Source organism: Lampetra fluviatilis, chromosome 46 (genome assembly GCF_964198595.1).
Source record: "Lampetra fluviatilis chromosome 46, kcLamFluv1.1, whole genome shotgun sequence".
Classification (NCBI taxonomy): Eukaryota; Metazoa; Chordata; class Hyperoartia; order Petromyzontiformes; family Petromyzontidae; genus Lampetra; species Lampetra fluviatilis.
Window position 1 is genome coordinate 365,606 of NC_136320.1, and position 18,012 is coordinate 383,617.

Sequence of the window (18,012 nt, forward strand, 5' to 3'; positions counted from 1 at the left end):
CTAACCGTTGCCTATAATAGGGCACCGCCCCCCCCCCCCCCAAAGCGCGGGGCCTGGGGCAATTGCCCCGATTTGCGGTGAACCCCTAGGGGACGGCTCAGCGTCAACGGCCATCTCGAGATGTTACAGAGCCAGGGGAGAGCAGACGGAGGAGGGGGAAGGAAGGTCACGAACACAAGACACTGTTGTGGTGTTTATTTTTCAAACTCTGGTGGTCGTCTCCGGAAAGGCGGAGTGGGGGCGGGGACGAGGAAAGAATGGAGGAAGGGAGAGAGCGAGGTAGAGAGGCACAAATGGCTAAAGAGTACAGGAGAGAGGGAGGCGGGGAGTGAGATTACATCTGACACCTTGACCTTGAAGAGCGGGGCACCCCCCCCCCCAAAGCGTGGGGCCCGGGGCAGTCGCCCCGATTGGCCGTGCACCCCAGGGGAGGGCTCTCCAACACGCTCTCCACCTCTCGCTCTGCACGGTGGCTACTGCGTCACGTGCCACAAACGCCAAACTTCATCGACCGAGGTCGCCTTCGCACCGAACACGCTGTGGTGGTTGCCACAACCCCTACGCTGGACATGCACAGAGGCCCCGCCTTGGGCCGTGATTTAAATAACAAACCCCGTAACTCACTGCCATGGCGCCATCTAAATCACGGGCTCGTAGGTGGAGCACGTGAGCTCCTCGGGGTGAAGGGAGCGGGTGGTGGCAACAGCGGGGGGAGTTTGTGCAGTTTATAATCACATTTTTATATTTTACATATATCAATATATTTTTTTTGATGGATGCGCCTTCGCCCAAGGCGCTATACAGAACATAATGATTTTGAGTTTAGATGGCAGGGGTAGTGCTGCGAGGGTTGAGGAATGAGTGACCGAGATAGAGGGGGTGCCTAGGGATCACGGAAGGGATGCGGGGAGGGACGGGAAGACGTGCAGAGGCGAGGGCAGGCAAGGAGAGGAAGATAATTCTATAATTGATGCACACTGTATGTTGAACTTCTTCTGCACCGTGCGTAGCCAGCCGCGCTAATCGGAGGTGCGGGGGGAAGGACAACAAACTAAACACACTACAAGTAGTTTCTAAAGAAATTCGTTTTCAATCTCGATAAAAAAAAATGAAGAGGTACAATTGGCAATGGAGAAGAGGTTCCAATGTTATGATTCTCTTCCATCTTTCTTTGCCCATTGACGAGGCCTGGCCGCACAGTCTCCTGTTCCCACGATGTCTCCTCCTGCTCATCCTCCTCCAACCCCACCTCATCTCCCTGCACCGGCATTCATCACGGCCACAGTCGGCACGCGCCGAGGGGCGACTGCGTTCACAAGCGACTCTCCTCCTCTGTTTCTCCTCCTCCTCCATCTCCTCTTCCATCTCCACCGTCTCGTCGACCTCCCGTATCTCCACCACCACCACCGCCTCCTCCTCCGCGTCCTCCCCCGTTCACCGCGGCCATCACGGCCGCTCGGCCCCGAGGCGTGGTGACCACGGCCACCGCCGCGCCCTCCGGCGCGCCTTTCACGGAGGCGGCGGTGCGAAGCGCGGCGCCGTAGACCGCCATCGACACGGACGCCGCTGACGCGCTCCGGACGGACGAGGCTGCGGTGCCGCCGCCGCCGCCGCCGGCGCCGCCACCCAAACCGGGGCACAGCCTCAGCATGACGGAGCGGCGGAACAAGATGTAGACCCAGGGGTCGAGGATCTGGTTCCAGGTCGCCATGCGGATGCCCAGGATGAGCGTGCTACAGTGGCGCTCGGCCGGTATGAGGCTGCTCTTGAGCGCGATGTTGGCGATGAACACCTGGAGGAGGGGGTGGGGTGGGGGGAGAGAAACGAGGATGGAGGGGAACGCCACCAGTGAGAGCTTCGAGAGTTGCCGTGGGGTGGCTGTGGTGGTGGTGGCGGTGGTGGTAGTGGTGGTGGTAGCGGCGGTGGTAGCGGCGGTGGTAGTGGTGGTGGAGTTGGCACAGGAGGGCGGTACAGCTGGTGGTGCATCTACCGGTCATCTCGGTCGGCCGACCCATTGCACCTGGAGGGTCTGTCCCGAGACCTCCTGTCAGCAGTGGGACTTCGACACTTCACGTGGTAGCCTCAAGGTGCACCTGGCCTGGCACAGGCGCCGTGGTGACGTCACCGTCACTTAGTGGCGAATGGCGGGTATTGGTATGTTGGTGGTGGTGGTGGCGATGGTGGCGGTGGTGTTGGTGGTGGGTGGCTGCGGTGGCGGTGGTGGTGGCTATGCACGTGGCCTCTAAACCAGAAGCTGTGGAGGCATCGAGGGTTGGTGACGCTCCCTTCCTGTGGCCGTCGATGGAGAGCTCTCGCTAGGAAGAATCCGTCTACAGCAAAGTGTTAACTGATATCACCAGTGCCTTTTGTATGGGATCGAGTGTTGCCCCCTCGCACGCTGCGGCTGCTCTGCTCTCCTCCCGCATGTAAGCACTCGTTAAGTGTCCGGTAACAACTTAATATAGATAGAGGATCGCAGAGCTCGCAGTGTGAACCTGGTGCCGGGCTCACCGCATTGCTGCAGTTCCTCTTCGTGCCCCTCGCTCCCTCTCTGCGAGAGGATCGAATGGCGTGCGGGCGCGGTGCGCTACAAGTACTAATTATCGTCGTCATTATTCGGATACAATAAATAAAGCGGGCCATCCGCCTCCTATTTACTTAATTGCTGCAATTTACTTTCGCGTGTTTTGCTTTTGTTATTTTGGTGAGCCGGGCCACTCTTGCAAATGGGTCTCTTCTATCTAGGTCTCTGGAGCTCTCAGCCTGGTAAAAATAAATACAACTTTAATCTTTTCCTCCACGTGACAAAAGAAAATAAACCTCAGCAGCATTGTATGCATGTTGAACTTCTTTCGTACGTAGCCAACCGGGCAGATCTATAGCTATCTGTGTGAGTCTATGGGTCTGTGTGTGAGTCTATGGGTTCCTGTATGGTTATGTGGGTCTCTGCGTGAGTTGATACGTCTCTATGTGAGTCTATGGGTCTGTGTGTGGGTCTATGGGTCTGTATGTGAGTCTATGGGTCTGTGTGTGAGTCTATGGGTCTGTGTGTGAGTCTATGGGTCTGTGTGTGAATCTATGGGTCTGTGTGCGAGTCTATGGGTCTCTTTGTGAATTCAATAAATTACACGATGCCTGCTGCTGGTGGAGGTGGTGGGGCTGTAAATTATGAATTGTTTGTTATCACGATAAAAAAAATCTCCAGTTCGGGCTTTCCCAGTTGTGGCTTTTTTGTCCATGAATACCGGATCGGGAACCAAAACGAGGGTCGCACCGCGAGCGAAGAGTCATTCTCCACCGCGAACGAGAGGCTCTGATGACGGAGCAGGGGTCACGTGGCCGCGTGAAGAAAACCCGGACTGGATCGTCATAACGACGACGACGACGACGACCGTGAGGAAATGACGAGAGCGACGACTGACAATGAAGATGATGAATATCGCGATGAATTAGTGACAAAAAGAAAAAACCACGCAAATTAAAACGAAGACAACAAATGACAGAGAGACCACGACCACTAAACCGGGGTCCGCTCGGCTCAGCAACCCCTACAATACTCTTTGGTTCTTTCGGTAAAGTCACGTAGGTATAAAATAAATAAAATCACGACGTTTCGATTGCAACACAAGCAATCATCATCAGGTGGGAAAACCACAGCAATAATTTTTTTTGCTGTGGTTTTCCAATCAGAAGTGGACATTTTATCTGTTTGTTTTTATGATTGCTTGCTTGTGTTGCAATAGAAACGTTGTGATTTGTTTCATTTTCTACCTACGTGACTTTACCGAAAGAACCAAAGAGTATGGATCCCTGCAGTCACGAAAGCTTCAAATCGAGATTGAACCCCTACAATATTTCCGCAGCCCGGCACAATTCGCCGAGTGCGACCCTCTCGCGACGACTGTGGCCACCGCTTTGTCAAGTTGCCACTCACCGCAGTCTCTCCCAGCAGGCGACACAGAGAGCGCGGAAAATACTCGGCGAGAAATTGAACCTCGACAACAACAACACCGCCACCGCTCCCCCCGAAGTCCCCAACGAACCGAGGGGCCCGTCTCTCACCAGCAGCGGAGTCCAGCACACGGTGGCGATCACCATGATGCCCAGCAGCTGCACCACCATCTCCAACTCGTGCTTGTTGGCGCGGTGCCGCCTCCGAGCGCCGGCCGCGGCCCCGGCACCGGCACCGCCGCAGCGGCGAGCTCGCACCAGCGTGAGCACCGTGGTGCTGTTGAAGAGGTGGGAGGCGGCGAGGGACACGAGACCCAGGAGGGAGAACACGACGGCGCCGGCCGCGTGCGCCGGCTGGCCGCAGTGGGGGATCGGGGAGGGGGTGGGGAACAACGCAACGCGAATGACGCTTCGCTGATGTTCTGACGATGGTGATGATCGTCAAGGAGCTGTGAAACATCATCACGCCGACTCTGATCATCCTCGCAGCAGCAGCGGCAGCGGCGGCAGCTTTTGTCTAAGCCACCGAACAAAGATATTAGGAAGCCGCTGGAGCTATGCACTTTTAAACCATCATCTAGATGGACAAACTCATTTCTTTAGAACTGCGTTTTGTGTTCAGTTTGCTGTCCTGCCCCCGCACCTCTCCGATGAGCACGGTTGGCTACGTACGAAAGAAGTTCAACATTATATGATATATCCGACAAACTGCCTTCTTTTGCACCGTACGTTAGCCAACCGTGCCAACCGGAGCCGCCCGCTGACCCGGGCACCGACCTGCAGGACGCCTCCGTCCGCCCCCTCTGTCGCGAGGAAGCACCACGAGCCCGGCCACTGCACCGAGTAGGAGCCGAGGCCGGCGGCGGGCGCCACCGCCACGGCGAGCGCGAGGGCCCAGGCGGCGAGCACGGCCGCGCCGGCCCCGCGCCGCGTCACGACGGCGGCGTGGACGAGCGGCCGCGCGATGCCGAGGCGACGCTCGACCGCCATGGCGCAGCCCAGCAGCAGGGGCGACAGGCCGAAGAACACCATGCAGCCGCCGAAGAAGCGGCAGAGGTGGCGCCGGGGGTCCACCCTCGTCCACTCGAGGTCGAGCGCGTGCATGCTCACGACGACGGCGCCCGTGACCGCCAGCCCGGCGAGGTCGGTGGCGACGAGGCCCGTGACCACGGCGAGGAAGGCGCCGCGCGAGCGGCTGCGCGTGCGGCGCGCCGCCCTCGCCACCACGACGAGGGCGAAGATGTTGGAGGCGAGCCCCGCGGCGGTGAAGATCGCCGAGTACCAGGGCGAGGTGCGGTTTGGCGTCGACTTGGCGGCGCAGGAGGGCGACGCCGACGCCGTTGCGTTCTCCATCGCCGACGCCGTCGGAGCGCCGCTCGCGTTGAAGAGGACCCCCGGCAGCGAGAAGGCCGTGGCGCCGGCGGCGGCGGCCGCGTTGTCGGCCGCCGCGAGGGCCATGGCGAGGTTACGGTGGCGGAGAGCGGCGAGGGTGAAGGTTGGCGGTGTCTGGTGAGCAGGCTCCCGGTATTGACGGAGAGGTCGCACTGTCACGAGACCGTTTCAATATTGATGAAGGAGATGTTGGTAATGAAGGAGGTCAGGAGATGCTGGTGATGAAGGCCAACAGGTCCTGGTGATTAAGGAGGTGCCTCGTTTATTGAGGCCCCAATATTCATGAGCCGGGTACCGACGGAGTATGTGACAACGGGAGGGCAGATCGTCGGAAGGCAAACGGCCGGACGCTCCCTACGCAGTGATCCCTTCCTCCTGCGCCATCACCAAGTGACGGACGCCGGCTCTGGCCGACCGTAGGATACGTGGTTGCAGTTCGGTAAAGTTCAATTTATTTTAGAAAAAAAAACAATCCTCGGTGCCACGTGGACCTCCGAGGACAAACACCGCTCGGTCGTCGGGTCTCGGTCCATCAACTTTAAAACGTCCGCAGCCCAGGGGCCTCCATCAGCCGGAGGGCCTCCACAGATGAAGTGAAAAGTGATTTCGCTTGTAAATGTTGAATTTTATTTGTTGTTAGCCTTGTCAAAATCAATTTACATTTTCTTTAACTTTGTTTTCCTTTTGAGAACATTACTGGGGGCCCTCACAGTAGCTGTAGCCCAGAGGCCTACAAGCGTCGGGTCGACCCCAACGCTTGATACGCAGAGCGAGCCGGTCAGTTGCCAATAGCGTATCGACTTTCACGTGTTTCGGTTTACACAGCGAGAGTGAGAGAGATGTATGCGTGTGTGTGTGTATATAGTCGTAGCAGGCGCAGGTTTTTTTTGTTGGCGTGTGATCGTCACGCAGATGTCGGGCGTTGGAGGACGTTTGGACGCGTTCCAGGAGTGAACGCGCGTGCACGGTCTGACACGAAGTCGTTGAACGAGCAGACGGTCCGCCCAGCGGGGTCTTCCTGCACCTTCGAGCGTGCTGTGATTGTCGCTGGGCGCTTGGCGATTTTTTTCTTTCTTTCGGGGCCTCTCTGGGCTCTGCGCTCAGCGAACCGGCGACTTAGAAAAAAATATCAAAATTTAAAGAAGCAAAACGCATCGAGCGCGGAGCTTGAATGGTGACGACGGACGGGGCGTGTGAATTCCCGCACGCCCCTCCTCTGCCCTCGATAAAAGAGCGCCTTAGCGAAGTGGGCTTTAACTCAGTGGGGAGATATTGTACGCTGCCGGTTCTGACTCTCTCTCTTTCTCTCTGGCGTCTCTATTCTCGTGAAGACTTCGCCAGGGACTTTGACGCGATCGGGGCTCGAGCGACGGCTTGCTGCAACAAAATAACTTACAAACTCAGCCCAGAGCCATCGTGACCACCAAACGCCACCACCACCGAGGATGTTTCACCCCCCCCACCCCCCTCCGTGTGTGTTGTTAAAAATGTTTTTTCACAGAAATACCGGAGAAATGCCTTCATCCGCTGGTGGGTTGAGAATCCGTTGAAGTGTTTTTTTTGTTTGTGGCCTATCTGGTTTCGCGATGACAGAAGCCACGCGCGTCCCAGCGGTCGAAAAGTCCTGCAATGAGAGTGAGAGAGAGAGGGGGTCGGGGTGGTCACGTGGCTGCAATGGAAGTTTCGTTAGGCATACACAGCCCCCGTCATAGGAACGTGGAATGTCTGTCTGTGGCTTGAAGGCCTTGAAATGGTAGGGGTGGGGCGGGGGGGGGGGGTGAGCAGCGACACCTCTTGTGTGAGTGAAACGTGATGTTACACACAGGGTGGCCCAAAAGTTCGGACTCCTCGGCTTGTTATATTTACGTTGGCAAATCCCACAAGGTGACCACCGGATCTCACGTATTCATGACAAATATTCCAAGCTGACTTACGCTGACATAATTATTTTTTTAATGGGGGACATAAATAAATTGCCACCCCCCAAGAAGACGTGCTTATGCTCAAGGCTGTTAGTCGAGTAATACAAACCTGACCTCACTCACGCACGCGCGCACAGCGACCGGATTATAAGACGCAGCCCTCAACTTTTACTTTATAATGCAGAGTGGGGGAAAGGGGCGTCGTATATTCCAGAGACTGCAGACATCATTTTGGTCATTTTTTTTCCAGCAACAGCAGCAGCACCACCGCCGTCGGTGTGAAAATGGAAGGGAAAAACAACCGCATTTGATTCAGAAATTACGTGGAGCCCGACTCTCACCAGCAGCACTTAACACTCCCAGAGGCACGGGATAGAGGCACGGGATAGAGTTTCCCTTCGACGTTCACAGTCGTGGCACCGACGCCGAAATGGGACCGGACTACGGGGAGATGACGCGCGGCTTCAACTCAGCAGCAGAAGCAGAAGTCACTCACGCCTGTCAACAAGACCACGTGACCGCATCGCTCCCATCCCTCACTCCACGGGATCCCAATCTCATAACACTCTCCTCCTACCTCTCCCCTCTCATCTCACTCTACTCCCCTCCACGCACTCTCCTACCTCTCCTTCTCATCTCACTCCACTGCTCTCCACACACTCTCCTACCTCTCACTCTACTCCCCTCCACGCACTCTCTTACCTCTCCCCGCTCCTACCTCTCCCCTCTCATCTCACTCCACTCCCCTCTACCCAGTCTCCTACCTCTGCCCTCTCATCTCACTCCACTCCCCTCCACACGCACTCTCCTACCTCTCATCTCACTCCACTCCCCTCCACACGCACTCTCCTACCTCTCATCTCACTCCACTCCAATCCACGCACTCTCCAACCTCATAAAAAACATCATCACCACGACAATCATGATGACCAATATAATCACCATCTTTAATCACCACCACCACCACCACCGCGTGGCATCGCCGTCATGGGCACCACTTGGAGGAGAGAGAGGGAGGGAGGGAGCACAATAGGAGGCATCTGACTCTACACAAGTGAAGGGTGCCCCGAGACTTGCCACGGGCGAACGTGGAATTCGACACCCGCACAGGACACAAGACGAACACGAACGCCAGTGGGGTGGGTTGGGGGGGTGGGGGGGTCTATTGAACACAGAGGCCCCCCTCCATTTGACCCCCAAGAGCGGCGTCTGCCGTGGCCTTGAACGTTAATCTATAACAGGCGACGTTTCGGGCAATGGGCCTTCCTGAGTTGTGTTTGTCACGCACGGCAGTTAGCCCATCCCGAGCGCTATCCAGGCCCAGCCTCGCTAAGCTTCTGAGATCAGTCGAAATTGGGTTCTTTTGGGGTCACGCGATCATATGTTTTGTATAAAATCATTTTATTTTTTCACTTAAATTGTAACCAGCTCATGCGCGCATGTGGATTCGGACTATTCCATGATTACACACACGCGTGTGTGTGTGTATAATTAATATGCTGCCCTTTAAACAATCAGCAGGCCTTGTGTGTGTGCATGTACACGTGTGTGTGTATAACGTGTTTTTATGCGATTGTGTGTGGGGAGCGGTAGTGTAGCGGTTAGCGCGCTGCGCTACGAACCCGGCGACCCGGGTTCGATTCCTGCCCACGACCAAAGAATCACGATGATTGGTGGCGAATATCTAGACCGGTTCAGGGCGTTTTCCTCTCGGTCTACGCCTCGACTGACACGATGTGTAAACATCAGCGCTCGGGAGACAAAGGCGGCTCACCACTCACCCCGAATTTAAAGAAACTTGCTCCACTGTTTCGACTGCCGCTCCTGGAGATTAAAGTTTTTTTTCTCACGGCCAGGGTTCTCCAGGTCTTGCGAACCCCCCCCCCCCCCACCATCACGCTCGGTTCCACGTTTACCAATTTCATATACCCCCCCCGCCCCCATCCCCTATTAAAATTTTAAATGAACGAAACCCCCTCGAACGCTGCACACGCCCGATGATTGTTAAACACGTCCCGACGTGACGCGCTCGGCGATTAGCGCCGTCTGCGTTACCAAAGCCGATCCAAATTACGTTTGGGATATCGGTGTGCGTGTGTATCAAGCGTGGTTCAAGTTCATTTATTAGGTATAGCCCCGTTAGCTATTCGGCTCTTGAATCGGGTGCAACAGCAACAAACAAAAAACATAAACAAGAAAACATCTCAAAGTGACTATGTGACTAAGTGCAAACAGAAAATCCAGGGGGGAAAAACAGCAAAAATTCCAGAAAAAAGCACCGTACACCAACGCTGTGTGCAAAAACCCCAGTGAGATGCAAGTCAAACAACAACAACAACAAGCACAAGACAACTTAGATTAAGGCCATCAGTCTAGTACCGTACTACAACAAACAAACATGGCCAAACCAAAAAACTTTTCGAAATCACCAAAATAAAGCCATAAAAGCAATGTAACAGTGATCATAGGAACTGTGACCGAATTTTCACAATAAACGACATAAACAACATGTACCACCAAACCCTGCAGCCATGTGGTACCACGCATGGGCCACATGTGTGCGTGTACCACGTGGGAGCCGCCCGTGTACCACGTGGGAGCCATGTGTGTGCGTGTGTACCACGTGCTCCGCGTTATGGGGTAGAACGGGGCGTTCATCCGGTTACCAGTCGTGCAAAAAAACCACGGATTTTTTTTTAGTTTTTCAACCCAAGCGCGTACGCGTATACGTTTATGTATCCGTGTATACGTATCTATGTATGTGTGTATATGAGTATTCGTGTGTGTATGCATCAAAGTCTATGTATTTGTATACGATGTATCTGCATGTGCGTATCTGCAAACATGCATATGTATATAGTTCTATGTATGTCTATGCGTCTGTGTATGTATACGGGTGTATGTTCATGTGTATACGTATATCTATAATACAGGCGTTTTTTTTTTTGTTAGATCGCGTAAATGTGTCGTTAAACCCGCCACCACCCGACACAGCACTATTAGTAAGGGTTCGTCACGGTAACAAAACACGCCAATTGGTCACTAGTACAGCACACCGGTGTGGTGAAGAGCAAATCCACACCATCTGTACATACGATTCTATTATGTACGTGTCTCTCTGTGTACGGACGTAAGTGTGTTGAACTTTGTTCGCACCGTACGTAGCAGACCGTGCTAATACGGGGAAGGACAACACACTAAACGCAATAAGCGGTTCAAAAGAAATGACTTTGTCAATATATAATTATCGACGATGATTTAAAAGTGAATAGCTCCAGTGGCCTCCTAGCAACAGAAGGAAGAGCGTTCCAGACGGCCGCAGAAGCGCGTCTGAAAGCGTGCGATGTGTGTGTACGCATCTTGTTACGTGTGTATATGTAGTGCCGGATTATCCTAATAGCAAAAGTAGCTACATATGTATTAGCTACGGGCTCCGCACCTTCAAGGGCCCCGCGCTAAATTATTTTAAGCCATCAATTCCAGTAACAGTGATTCTGCACTTGCTCTATTACTAAAGTACTATACCGCCTTCAACTTTTCGAACGACTGGGTGTTTAAGGTTAGTGATTTGTCGTATTATCGGTGGCTGTATAGCAAAAAATACAATTACTTTACTATCCAAGTTAAACATTAGTGTTTTAATATTTATGTTTTTTTTATTTAGGACCCCTTTATAACATATGCTACAGACCCCGCACTAGTTTCATCCGGCACTGTGTATATATGTGTGTTTGTGTCTACGCACGTACGTTTATCAATTGTCGTGTGTGCACGGTAAACCTTTACGCGTGAACTCGCCTCGAACATTACCTACCTCGCCCACGCTCCTCGTCATCTCTCCCTCGAGCGAGAGCTCCACTCGGCTCCTCCGAGTGGAGCGGAGAGGCGGGGACCGGATCCAGCCCAGGAACTCCCTCCCACCCTCCCCCACACGGAGCAGGGGAGGCGAGGGCGACGCGGAGGGTAGGGGGTGGTTGTGGTGGGTGTAGTGGTGGGGTTGGTGGGTGTAGTGGTGGGGGTGGTTGTGGTGGGTGTAGTGGTGGGGGTGGTTGTGGTGGGTGTAGTGGTGGGGTTGGTGGGTGTAGTGGTGGGGGTGGTTGTGGTGGGTGTAGTGGTGGGGTTGGTGGGTGTAGTGGTGGGGGTGGTTGTGGTGGGTGTAGTGGTGGGGTTGGTGGGTGTAGTGGTGGGGGTGGTTGTGGTGGGTGTAGTGGTGGGGGTGGTGGGTGTAGTGGTGGGGGTGGTTGTGGTGGGTGTAGTGGTGGGGTTGGTGGGTGTAGTGGTGGGGGTGGTTGTGGTGGGTGTAGTGGTGGGGTTGGTGGGTGTAGTGGTGGGGGTGGTTGTGGTGGGTGAAGTGGTGGGGGTGGTTGTGGTGGGTGTAGTGGTGGGGGTGGTTGTGGTGGGTGTAGTGGTGGGGGTGGTTGTGGTGGGTGTAGTGGTGGGGGTGGTTGTGGTGGGTGTAGTGGTGGGGTTGGTGGGTGTAGTGGTGGGGGTGGTTGTGGTGGGTGTAGTGGTGGGGTTGGTGGGTGTAGTGGTGGGGGTGGTTGTGGTGGGTGTAGTGGTGGGGTTGGTGGGTGTAGTGGTGGGGGTGGTTGTGGTGGGTGAAGTGGTGGGGGTGGTTGTGGTGGGTGAAGTGGTGGGGGTGGTTGTGGTGGGTGTAGTGGTGGGGGTGGTTGTGGTGGGTGTAGTGGTGGGGGTGGTTGTGGTGGGTGTAGTGGTGGGGTTGGTGGGTGTAGTGGTGGGGGTGGTTGTGGTGGGTGTAGTGGTGGGGTTGGTGGGTGTAGTGGTGGGGGTGGTTGTGGTGGGTGTAGTGGTGGGGTTGGTGGGTGTAGTGGTGGGGGTGGTTGTGGTGGGTGAAGTGGTGGGGGTGGTTGTGGTGGGTGTAGTGGTGGGGGTGGTTGTGGTGGGTGTAGTGGTGGGGGTGGTTGTGGTGGGTGTAGTGGTGGGGGTGGTTGTGGTGGGTGTAGTGGTGGGGTTGGTGGGTGTAGTGGTGGGGGTGGTTGTGGTGGGTGTAGTGGTGGGGTTGGTGGGTGTAGTGGTGGGGGTGGTTGTGGTGGGTGAAGTGGTGGGGGTGGTTGTGGTGGGTGTAGTGGTGGGGGTGGTTGTGGTGGGTGTAGTGGTGGGGGTGGTTGTGGTGGGTGTAGTGGTGGGGGTGGTTGTGGTGGGTGTAGTGGTGGGGGTGGTTGTGGTGGGTGTAGTGGTGGGGTTGGTGGGTGTAGTGGTGAAGGTGGTTGTGGTGGGTGAAGTGGTGGGGGTGGTTGTGGTGGGTGTAGTGGTGGGGGTGGTTGTGGTGGGTGTAGTGGTGGGGGTGGTTGTGGTGGGTGTAGTGGTGGGGGTGGTTGTGGTGGGTGTAGTGGTGGGGGTGGTTGTGGTGGGTGTAGTGGTGGGGTTGGTGGGTGTAGTGGTGGGGGTGGTTGTGGTGGGTGAAGTGGTGGGGGTGGTTGTGGTGGGTGTAGTGGTGGGGGTGGTTGTGGTGGGTGTAGTGGTGGGGGTGGTTGTGGTGGGTGTAGTGGTGGGGGTGGTTGTGGTGGGTGTAGTGGTGGGGGTGGTTGTGGTGGGTGTAGTGGTGGGGGTGGTTGTGGTGGGTGTAGTGGTGGGGGTGGTTGTGGTGGGTGTAGTGGTGGGGTTGGTGGGTGTAGTGGTGGGGGTGGTTGTGGTGGGTGAAGTGGTGGGGGTGGTTGTGGTGGGTGTAGTGGTGGGGGTGGTTGTGGTGGGTGTAGTGGTGGGGGTGGTTGTGGTGGGTGTAGTGGTGGGGTTGGTGGGTGTAGTGGTGGGGGTGGTTGTGGTGGGTGTAGTGGTGGGGGTGGTTGTGGTGGGTGTAGTGGTGGGGTTGGTGGGTGTAGTGGTGGGGGTGGTTGTGGTGGGTGAAGTGGTGGGGGTGGTTGTGGTGGGTGTAGTGGTGGGGGTGGTTGTGGTGGGTGTAGTGGTGGGGGTGGTTGTGGTGGGTGTAGTGGTGGGGGTGGTTGTGGTGGGTGTAGTGGTGGGGGTGGTTGTGGTGGGTGTAGTGGTGGGGGTGGTTGTGGTGGGTGTAGTGGTGGGGGTGGTTGTGGTGGGTGTAGTGGTGGGGTTGGTGGGTGTAGTGGTGGGGGTGGTTGTGGTGGGTGAAGTGGTGGGGGTGGTTGTGGTGGGTGTAGTGGTGGGGGTGGTTGTGGTGGGTGTAGTGGTGGGGGTGGTTGTGGTGGGTGTAGTGGTGGGGTTGGTGGGTGTAGTGGTGGGGGTGGTTGTGGTGGGTGTAGTGGTGGGGGTGGATGTGGTGGGTGTAGTGGTGGGGGTGGTTGTGGTGGGTGTAGTGGTGGGGGTGGTTGTGGTGGGTGTAGTGGTGGGGGTGGTTGTGGTGGGTGTAGTGGTGGGGGTGGTTGTGGTGGGTGTAGTGGTGGGGTTGGTGGGTGTAGTGGTGTGGGTGGTTGTGGTGGGTGTAGTGGTGGGGTTGGTGGGTGTAGTGGTGGGGGTGGTTGTGGTGGGTGTAGTGGTGGGGGTGGTTGTGGTGGGTGTAGTGGTGGGGTTGGTGGGTGTAGTGGTGTGGGTGGTTGTGGTGGGTGTAGTGGTGGGGTTGGTGGGTGTAGTGGTGGGGGTGGATGTGGTGGGTGTAGTGGTGGGGGTGGATGTGGTGGGTGTAGTGGTGGGGGTGGTTGTGGTGGGTGTAGTGGTGGGGGTGATTGTGGTGGGTGTAGTGGTGGGGGTGGTTGTCGTGGGTGTAGTGGTGGGGGTGGTTGTGGTGGGTGTAGTGGTGGGGGTGGTTGTGGTGGGTGTAGTGGTGGGGGTGGTTGTGGTGGGTGTAGTGGTGGGGGTGGTTGTGGTGGGTGTCATGGTGGTGGTGTAGTGGTGGTTGTGGTGTGTGTAGTGGTGGGGGTGGTGGATGTAGTGGTGGTTGTGGTGGGTGTAGTGGTGGGGGTGGTTGTGGTGGGTGTCATGGTGGTGGTGTAGTGGTGGTTGTGGTGAGTGTAGTGGTGGGGTGGTGGGTGTAGTGGTGGGGGTGGTGGATGTAGCGGTGGTTGTGGTGGGTGTAGTGGTGGTTGTGGTGGGTGTAGTGGTGGTTGTGGTGGGTGTAGTGGTGGGGGTGGTGGGTGTAGTGGTGGTTGTGTTGGGTGTAGTGGTAGGGGTAGTGGGTGTAGTGGTAGGGGTGGTTGTGGTGGGTGTAGTGGTGGTGGGTGTAGTGGTAGGGGTACTGGGTGTAGTGGTAGGGGTGGTTGTGGTGGGTGTAGTGGTGGTTGTGGTGGGTATAGTGGTGATTGTGGTGGGTGTAGTGGTGGGGGTGATTGTGATGGGTGTAGCGAAGTGACGAGTTGTTAACTACCTCGCCTGCTATACAGGAGTCATGGGTTCGATCCCGACGCTGACGCCTGCTGCTGTATATTTGGAGTTTGCGTGTCTCTCTCCCCGTGCTCGCGTGGATTGTTTCTCCGGGTCTTTCGGTTTTCCCCTCCACATTTAGAATCGACATCACGCGTTGAGAGGATTTGGCTACTGCTCTACATTTCCACGTGATAAACCACTTCGTTGAGCTATCATTTGTGTCCACGTTGCTCCTGGAAAAGAGCTCTTTAGCTCAGTGGGCCTTACCTAGTAAAATAATATATTGTAAATAGTCAATGGTAGTGATGAAGACCGCTTGTGTTGCGATCGAAACGTCGTGGGTTTTTTGCTTTTATTATTTTCAATTAATTTTTTACTTTTATTGGACTATTTTTTATTGCGGCTTTTTTATTTTCTTATTTTCAATTTATTATTTAAATCTATTTATTTTAATTTAAATTATTACAAATTAGCATTTTTATTGTATTATTTATATATTTTTTTCGGTTTACGTGACTTTACCGAAAGATAGGTGTAGTGGTAGGGTTGGTTATGGTGGGTGTAGTGGTGGTGGGTGTAGTGGTGGTGGGTGTAGTGGTGGTTGTGGTGGGTGTAGTGGTGGGGGTAGTGGGTGTAGTGGTGGGGGGTGGTAGATGTGGTGGTGGTTGTGGTGAGTGTAGTGATGGTTTGGTGGGTGTAGTGGTAGTGGTGGTTGTGATGGGTGTAGTGGTGGTGGGTGTAGTGGTAGTGGTGGTTGTGATGGGTGTAGTGATAGCGGTGGTGCTGAAGTCCCACTCGGGTCACCGGGTTCGTCACGCAGCGCACTCACCACTCCACTTCTGCTTCCCATTAGCACAGGCAAAGTTCAGCAAGCAGCACACACACACACACTGGTGCTCCCCACCACAACTACATACCAAGACAAATACGTACCATAACAAATTCATACCAAGGCGAATTTCAGTTTAATTTCTTTGGTATAGCCATGTGAGCCATTCGGCTCTTGAATCGGGTGCAACCGCAACAAACAAAAAACAAAAACATGAACAAGAAAACATCTTAAAGTGACTATGCGTAAACATAAAAATTCATACCAAGACAAATTCACACCAAGACAAATTCACACCAAGACAAATACACACCAAGACAAATTCACACCAAGACTAAATACACACCAAGACAAATTGACACCAAGACAAATTCACACCAAGACAAATTCACACCAAGACAAATACACACCAAGACAAATACACACCAAGACAAATTCACACCAAGACAAATACACACCATGACAGATTCACACCAAGACAAATTCACACCAAGACAAATTCACACCAAGATAAATTCACACCAAGACAAATACACACCAAGACAGATTCACACCAAGACAAATTCACACCAAGACAAATTCACACCAAGACAAATTCACACCAAGATAAATTCACACCAAGACAAATACACACCATGACAGATTCACACCAAGACAAATTCACACCAAGATAAACACGCCAAGACAAATTCACACCAAGACAAATTCACACCAAGACAAATACACACCAAGACAGATTCACACCAAGATAAATTCACACCAAGACAAATTCACACCAAGACAAATACACACCAAGACAAATACACCCCAAGACAAATTCACACCAAGACAAATTCACACGAAGACAAATACACACCAAGACAAATACACACCAAGACAAATTCACACCAAGACAAATACACACCAAGACAAATACACACCAAGTCAAATTCACACCAAGACAAATACACACCAAGACAAATACACACCCAGACAAATACACACCAAGACAAATTCACACGAAGACAAATTCACACCAAGACAAATTCACACCAAGACAAATACACACCAAGACAAATACACACCAAGACAAATGCACACCAAGACAAATACACACCAAGACAAATTCACACCAAGACAAATTCACACCAAGACAAATACACACCAAGACAAATTCACACCAAAACAAATACACACCAAGACAAATACACACCAAGACAAATACACACCAAGACAAATTCACACCAAGACAAATTCACACCAAGACAAATTCACACCAAGACAAATTCACACCAAAACAAATGCACACCAAGACAAATACACACCAAGACAAATACACACCAAGACAAATTCACACCAAGACAAATACACACCAAGACAAATACATACCAAGACAAATTCACACCAAGACAAATACACACCAAGACAAATACACACCAAGACAAACTCACACCAAGACAAATACACACCAAGACAAATACATACCAAGACAAATTCACACCAAGACAAATTCACACCAAGACAAATTCACACCAAGACAAATTCACACCAAGACAAATACACACCAAGACAAATACACACCAAGACAAATTCACACCAAGACAAATACACACCAAAACAAATTCACACCAAGACAAATTCACACCAAGACAAATACACACCAAGACAAATACATACCAAGACAAATTCACACCAAGACAAATACACACCAAGACAAATTCACACCAAGACAAATACACACCAAGACAAATTCACACCAAGACAAATTCACACCAAGACAAATACACACCAAGACAAATACACACCAAGACAAATACACACCAAGACAAATTCACACCAAGACAAATACACACCAAGACAAATACACACCAAGACAAATACACACCAAGACAAATTCACACCAAGACAAATACACACCAAGACAAATTCACACCAAGACAAATACACATCAAGACAAATTCACACCAAGGCAAATTCACACCAAGACAAATTCACACCAAGACAAATTCACACCAAGACAAATTCACACCAAGACAAATACACACCAAGACAAATACACACAAGACAAATACACACCAAGACAAATTCACACCAAGACAAATACACACCAAGACAAATACACACCAAGACAAATTCACACCAAGACAAATACACACCAAGACAAATTCACACCAAGACAAATTCACACCAAGACAAATACACACCAAGACAAATTCACACCGAGACAAATACACACCGAGACAAATACACACCGAGACCATTATCCGCCGTATTGCCTCCACAGGGCAAGTGCTGTCAGTACGGAGGCCGGCCCTGCGCACGAGGGGACGAGTGGGTGGTCAGTAACCACGCGCGGCCACCTTTGTCTCCCCAGTGAAGACCCTGCACCGGTGCAGCGATGCATCAGCGTTCAGTGGTCGCGAGCGGGAATCGAACCTCGTGTCCGCCGGGTTCGTAGCGCAACGCGCTGACGCCCCAACACCACCGCTCCCCCCGCCCCCCAGCAGCTTGCACACACACAGACAGAGACACAGCGAGCAGCACGCGGGCGCTCTTCCTGCTCGTGCTCCACGCACCCTCCGATGAGCACGGTGTGGGCTGACGTGCGGTGCGAAAGAAGTTCAGCACACACACCCCCACACATAGGAA

The 18,012-nt window shown here is 53.5% G+C and overlaps 1 protein-coding gene across 1 annotated transcript in view; it reads right to left on the minus strand.

Annotated features, from left to right (window-relative positions):
• Positions 1-1,135: 1,135 nt before the first annotated feature.
• The window catches only part of LOC144947571 (thromboxane A2 receptor-like), a 51,737-nt gene continuing 34,860 nt past the window's right edge, over positions 1,136-18,012 (minus strand). Inside the window, exons 2-4 of the mRNA XM_078876784.1 lie at positions 4,729-5,457; positions 4,063-4,305; positions 1,136-1,792 (exon numbers count right to left, since the gene is read on the minus strand). Coding sequence (XP_078732910.1) covers positions 1,313-1,792; positions 4,063-4,305; positions 4,729-5,457 — 1,452 coding nt within the window. The 3' untranslated portion in view covers positions 1,136-1,312. The remainder of the gene's footprint in view (positions 1,793-4,062; positions 4,306-4,728; positions 5,458-18,012) is intronic.